This window comes from Oncorhynchus mykiss, chromosome 17, assembly GCF_013265735.2.
Source record: "Oncorhynchus mykiss isolate Arlee chromosome 17, USDA_OmykA_1.1, whole genome shotgun sequence".
Classification (NCBI taxonomy): Eukaryota; Metazoa; Chordata; class Actinopteri; order Salmoniformes; family Salmonidae; genus Oncorhynchus; species Oncorhynchus mykiss.
Window position 1 is genome coordinate 84,001,185 of NC_048581.1, and position 7,176 is coordinate 84,008,360.

A 7,176-nucleotide genomic window follows, 5' to 3' on the forward strand; every position below is an offset into this window, starting at 1 on the left:
GGCCAGAGGTTGCCATCATGAGGTCTACTACTGCAGAGAAGACCATTGAGAAGCTTGGAAAAGTGTTTCGATATTTTTGACCGCCCCTCCAACTCATTAGCGACAACGGACGGCAGCTGAATGGCGTACAACACATTAAGACGTCAAGAGGAGAGTGAAGTCAAACTGTCACACCCGGGATCTGTTTCACCTGTCTTTGTGCTTGTCTCCACCCCCCTCCAGGTGTCGCCCATCTTCCCCATTATCCCCAGTGTACTTATACCTGTGTTCTCTGTTTGTCTGTTGCCAGTTCATTTTGTTTCGTCAAGCCTAGCAGCGTTTTTTCCTGTGCTCCTGTCTGTTTTAAGTTCCTGTTTTTTCCTGCCTCTGCTCCGGACTACTGACTTCTGCCTGCCCTTGACCTGTCATTTGCCTGCCCCCTTGTTTTTGTAATAAACTTTTGTTACTTCGAAACTGTCTGCATCTGGGTTTTCTCCTGAGCCTTGACACAAACGTTGTCAACTGGCCATCATTGTAAATAAGAATTTATTCTTAACTGACTTGCCTAGTTAAATAAAGGTTAAATACAATTAAAACAGAGCAAAGAACAGAGCATTTCAAACCTGGAGAAACTGTCTTAGCTAGGAACTACCTCAACAGACCAAAGTGGGTTCCTGCTACAGTCATTGCTCAGACTGGTCCTGTGTGCTACACTGTCCAGACTACAGAGTACGTCACCTGGAAAAGGCACACAGATCAGTCACTGTTGAGTAAAGCAACAGCGACAGAACCACAAATGGGTAGTGGTCCAGAACTGTTACTGGTTGACACCCTGACCCAGCAGTCATCACCTAGCGGCTCACAGTCAGGTTCTCACAAAAGTGACTCAGTCGCACACACAGTACATGACAAGATTGTGACACAGGCTACCCATATGCCCACATCTGTGTCAATGCCACAGTCTAAAGACATTGTTATTGAGAGTCTGGTTGACCACCGTTATCCTACAAGTGATAGGCGGGCACCTAGACGCTTGGACTTGTAGAACCGACTCTCCCGACGGTTCATGTAGGAGGGGAGGAATTGTATTAGGGTTGTGCCATTTGCACATCCATACACACTGCAGTTGTATGTGGACACCACTTCAAATTTGTGGATTCTGGCTATTTCAGCCACACCCGTTTCTGACAGGTGTATAAAATCGAGCACACAGCCATGCAATCTCCATAGACAAACATTGGCAATAGAATGGCCTTACTGAAGAGCTCAGTGACTTTTAACGTGGTGCCATCATTGGATGCCACCTTTCCAACAAGTCAGTTTGTCAAATTTCTGCCCTGCTAGAGCTGCCACGGGAGTTTCATGAAATGGGTTTTCATGGACGAGCAGCCGCACACAAGCCTAAGATCACCATAAGCGGCACCTCCCACGTGGTCTAAGACACTGCACCACAGTGCTAGCTGTGCCACTAGAGATCGATCGCCAGGTGTACAGTGTTTCCTCCAACACATTGTCAAGAAGCTGTGCGGTTTGGCTGGGTTGTATTTCTGAGGACGCACGGCTCTCGACTTTCGCCTCTCCCGATCCGTATGGGAGTTGCATCGATGGGACAAGACTGTAACTACCAATTGGACAAAAAATAATAATAAGCAATACCAAGCGTCAGCTGGAGTGGTGTGAAGCTCGCCACCATCGGAATTTGGAGCAGTGGAAACACGTTCACTGGAGTGATGAATCACGCTTCACCATCTGGCAGTCCGATGGACAAATCTGGGTTTGGCGGATGCGAGGAGAATGCTACCTGGCCCAATGCATAGTGCCAACTGTGAAGTTCGGTGGAGGACTAATGGTCTGGGGATGTTTTCATGGTTTGGTGAAGGGAAATTTTAATGCTACAGCACGTCATTCTAGATTATTATGTGCTTCCAACTTTGTGGCAACAGTTTGGGGAAGGCCCTTTCCTGTTTCAGCATGACAATGCCCCCCGTGCACAAAGCGAGGTCCATACAGAAATGGTTTGTCGAGATCTGTGTGGAAGAACTTGACAGGCCTGCACAGAGCCCTGACCTCAACTCCATCGAACGCCTTTGGGATGAATTGGAACGCCGACTGCGAGTCAGGCCTAATCGCCCAACATCAGTGCCTGAGCACACTAACAAGTCCCCGCTGCAATGTTCCAACATCTAGTGGAAAGCCTTCCCAGAAGAGTGGAGGCTGTTATAGCAGCGAAGGGGGGACCAACTCCATATTAATGCCCATTGTGTTTTGGAATGAGATGTTCGACGAGCAGGTGTCCACATACTTTTATTCATGTAGAGTAGATGGGTTAAAGTCACGAAAACGATGCACACACTTCAAAGGGGCAGAAGTCCATGAGTTGTTATGATTCTGGATGGCCAGGTAGCTACCAACAATGACAAGAAACTGCCATGTAGGGAATGGTAAGTGACTTGTTTAATGTAGTTCAATCTTGTTCTTGATACTATATCTTGTTTTGGGGTGTTTTGGTTGATTTCTAATGAATGCTAATATGTAAAAAAAAAAATATATGCTATAACCAACAACTGTAACAATGTATTTGATAGACAACAAGTGTTCATTGTGTAAATGTATTTATGTTTTCAATCAATTTTGGAGATGAAATATAGATTACATACTGTCAACAATCTAAACCAACCCGGTCTGTCTTGTCCCATAGTTGCGCATGCGTAGGTTTTGTTGCTGGTTTTGTTGCTATACAACCAAGCCCTCTATAAAGACAGATGTGGTTATGAAACCCATGAGACATACTGTAACAGTACGCAACATCGAAGAGTATGGGGAACTAATGACAATGTCCCTTATTATATATTCTTTATTAACATTGTGTGTCATTATATTCCGCCTTCTAGCATAAAAATAAGGAGCATTTCTCAATCACACCAAATGGTTTTATACACTACCATGACCTTGACAATATGAATTGCAAGGGCATCCAGTAAATAAACCATATGCTAGACCATGATCGAATTTAATATTTTCTCCATCTCTCTAGATGGCCGGCACCAAGCGGCACCAACACCCACCCCCCTCTTTTGTCCATTCGGATTGGTGAGCACAGAGGTCCGCCGGCGCATGTGACTTCACATAAAGTAGTATGCAGAGAGAGCGGAGCAGAGAATACACTCGCTGCTAATAACCAGATAGCCTATTGTATTGGAGGTGAGCGCACCGTCAATGAGTTCGGGACAGTTCGGTTCATTTGATTATTTTCCTATTTTGAAAACCATTCTACCAAACAAACGTTTTGGCAAAGAAGACTGGATTTTACGCGAAAGCTTGCATGTGAAAAGAAGCTGAAAATCACAATTGAAGGAGAGGAGAATGGGTAATATTTAAGCTGATTAATAGTTCGGGCAATGCGTTAACGTTATTATTTTCATTCCCTGACAGCTTTAACCGTTGATGACACCAGTCTCAGATATTCTATTTTTCAACTTTCTACTCTGACTAATGATGACGACTAGTGGTGATGCGAGCTGAATTGGGAAACTGTGGACAAGGACCTCCGGCGCCAGTTTGACTCAATCACACTTTTACTGGAAAAATTGTTCCTCCTCATTTTTAGGGAGTGGTTCACCAAGGTAACCGACTTTCACTGACACCACAGGACGCATGATGTGTCCAAAACAAAGTCCATATTATGTTCAGTAAAGCAGTCTCCAAAAGGACTGCACAACCTTAGTGCAATGATATCTAGGGCAATATCCTCCTAGGACGGATCGAATAAGACAGAACGCCATGCGCAAACAAGAGTTCCAGTGGCTCCCCGAGTTCCATAAAGGAATACTAGAACTTCTCCATCCTGTCTTTCTAAAGTACTAACAGAACCAGACAACCGGGCCGCCAGGCTACCGACAGGATGCCGTCTGGTCTGCCGCCTGCCCAAGCCCTCTACATCGGGATGGAGGTGATTATCGCCGTGTCCTCTGTGATCGGGAACGTGATGGTGGTCTGGGCGGTACGGATAAACCGTTCTCTGCGGGACACCACCTTCTGTTTCATAGTGTCTCTGGCTTTGGCGGATATTGCGGTGGGGGCTTTGGTCATCCCGTTGGCCATCACCATCAGCATCGGGCTCAAAACGCACTTCTACAGCTGCCTGCTGGTCGCATGCACCGTGCTGGTGCTCACGCAGAGTTCCATCCTCGCCCTGCTGGCCATCGCTATCGACCGTTACCTGAGAGTCAAAATACCCATGAGGTAAAAAATGAGAGAAAGAGAAGGGATAGCCTTTATATTGGGCTTTTCTTATTGTCTCTGTTTGAAAGCTTTCGTTTTCCAAGGTCACCGGGTTTAACATCTGTCTCGTTTGTTTGTTGGCAATGGCATCTGAGATATTTTGTTATTTTGCTATTTTGTTGCCTGATTTCCTGAATAGGCTATTCAGCCTATTTATTATAGCTTAAACAATACAGCCTATTGACAGTTTTGCCAGACAGGCACAGTCAGCTCTCAGAAAGAGATACTAACACAGAGATACTTCACCCACAGACAGACCATACAGACATTGTTATGTTCAATACATAGCCAGTCTCAGTTGAGGTCAAGTCCATGTTCATCATAGTCAAGGTGAGATGTGTGTAGCATACCTGCTCTATTTGCCTTTGAGGGAATTTCATAGCTGTTGAATTCCACACCAGTTTTGAGGTATGCTCTCCTAAAGAGAGTTAAAACCTTACCATGTGTTGACCACCTAGTCATAGACTAGGCGCATAGGCGCAACATAGTAAACGTAAATACAGGACACTCAAATTAGTATTATACTGTTTGTTAAGTTTGGTATGGTTACACAATACAAAAGGTTACTTATAGGTGGTTAGTTGGGGTGAATGGGGAAGCATATAACGTGAACGTCTAGCAACCTGAAGGTTGCGTGTTCAAATCTCATCACGGGAAACTTTAGCATTTTTCCTAATTAGCAACTTTGCAACTACTTACTACTTTTGAGCTATTTTGCATGTTAGCTAACCGTTCCCCTAACCTTAACACTTTATCCTAACTCCTAATCCAAACCTTAACCATAACCTTAAACCATAGCCTAGCGCTAGCCACCTAGCTAACGTTAGCCACAATAAATTGGAAATCGTAACATATCATAGTTTTTAAAATTTGTAAAATATAATATTAATTCGTAACACATCATAAGAAATGGATAATCCACAAATAAATATATACAGTTCATTCGGAAAGTTTTCAGACCCCTTCCCTTTTTCCACATTTTGTTACATTACAGCCTTATTCTTAAATGGATTACATAAATGTTTTTCTCATCAATCTACACACAATACCCCATAATGACATCACAATACACCATAATGACATCACAATACACCATAATGACATCACAATACACCATAATGACATCACAATACCCCACAATGACATCACAATACCCCATAATGACATCACAATACCCTATAATGACAAAGCGAAAACTGTTTTTAGAAAAAGTATTTAGACCCTTTGCTATCAGACTTGAAATTGTGCTCAGGTGCATCCTGTTTTCAGTGATCATCCTTGAGATGTTTGTATACAACTTGATTGGAGTCCACCTGTGGTAAATTCAATTGATTAGACATGATTTGGAAAGGCACACACCTGTTCTATATAAGGTCCCACAGTTGACAGTGCATGTCAGAGCAAAAATCCAAGCCATGAGGTCGAAGGAATTGTCAAGAAGAGCTCAGAGACAGGATTGTGTTGAGGCACAGATCTGGGGAAGGGTACCAAAAAATGTCTGCAGCATTTAAGGTCCCCAAGAACACAGTGGCCTACATCATTCTAAAATGGAAGACGTTTGGAACCACCAAGTCTCTTTCTAGAGCTCGCCACCCAACCAAACTGACCAATCAGGAGAGAAAGGCCAGCGAGCTGACCAAGAACGTGATGGTCACTCTGGCAGAGCTCCAGAGTTCGTCTGTGGAGATGGAAGAACCTTCCAGAAGGACAACCATCTCTGCAGCACTCCACCAATTAGGCCTTTATGGTAGAGTGGCCAGATGGACCATTGCTCAGTAAAAGGCACATGACAGCCTGCTTGGAGTTTTCCAAACGGCACCTAAAGACTTTCAGACCATGAGAAACAAGATTATCTTGTCTGATGAACTCAAGATTGAACTCTTTGGCCTGAATGCCAAGTGTCACATCGGGAGGAAACCTGGCACCATCCCTTTGGTGAAGCATGGTGGTGGCAGCATCATGCTGTGAAGATGTTTTTCAGAGGCAGGGACTGGGAGATTAGTCAGCATCGAGGGAAAGATGAACAGAGCAAAGTACAGAGAGATCCTTGATGAAAATCTACTCCAGAGTGCTCAGACTGGGGCGAAGGTTCACCTTCCAACAGGACAACAACCCTAAGCACACAACCAAGACAATGCAGGAGTGGCTTCGGGACAAGTCTCTAAATGTCCTTGAATGGCCCAGGCAGAGCCTGGCCTTGAACCCGATTTAACACCTCTGGGGAGACCTGAAAATAGCTGTGCAGCGACGCTCCCCATCCAACCTGACAGAGCTTGAGCGGATCTACAGAGAAGAATGGGAGAAACTCCCCAAATACAGATGTGCCAAGCTTGTAGCGTCATACCCAAGAAGACTCGAGGCTGTAATCGCTGCCAAAGGTGCTTCAACAAAGTACTGAATAAAGGGTCTGAATACTTATGTAGATGTATTATTTCAGTTTTTTGTCTTTAATAAATTTGCATGTCATGTCATTATGGGGTATTGGGATGTCATTATGGGGTAGTGTGATGTCATTATGGGGTATTGTGATGTCATTATGGGGTAGTGTGATGTCATTATGGGGTAGTGTGATGTCATTATGGGGTATTGTGATGTCATTATGGGGTATTGTGTGTAGATTGATGAGGGAAAAAAAACGATTGAATCAATGTTAGAATAAGGCTGTAACGTAACAAAATGTGGAAAAAGTCAAGGGGTCTGAAAACAATCCTAATGCACTGTACCAAACATATCATACTAATTGGAGTGTCCCGGATGTACATGTACTATTGTTACTTCTACCCGAGTCCAGGTTGCTCACACATGTCCAATAGCTTACATGTGTAGAAGTAACAGTCAGATAAAATAAGAAATTCATTAAATTATCACGACACGTTCCATTTTTAATTATCTCTTAGGCTACGTGTAGGTGTTAGC

At 44.0% G+C, this 7,176-nt stretch overlaps 1 protein-coding gene across 1 annotated transcript in view; it reads left to right on the top strand.

Moving 5' to 3' along the window:
- Nucleotides 1-3,071: 3,071 nt before the first annotated feature.
- Nucleotides 3,072-7,176, top strand: part of LOC110494753 (adenosine receptor A1) — a 12,906-nt gene continuing 8,801 nt past the window's right edge. The window contains exon 1 of the mRNA XM_021570083.2: nt 3,072-4,221. Coding sequence (XP_021425758.1) covers nt 3,881-4,221 — 341 coding nt within the window. The 5' untranslated portion in view covers nt 3,072-3,880. The remainder of the gene's footprint in view (nt 4,222-7,176) is intronic.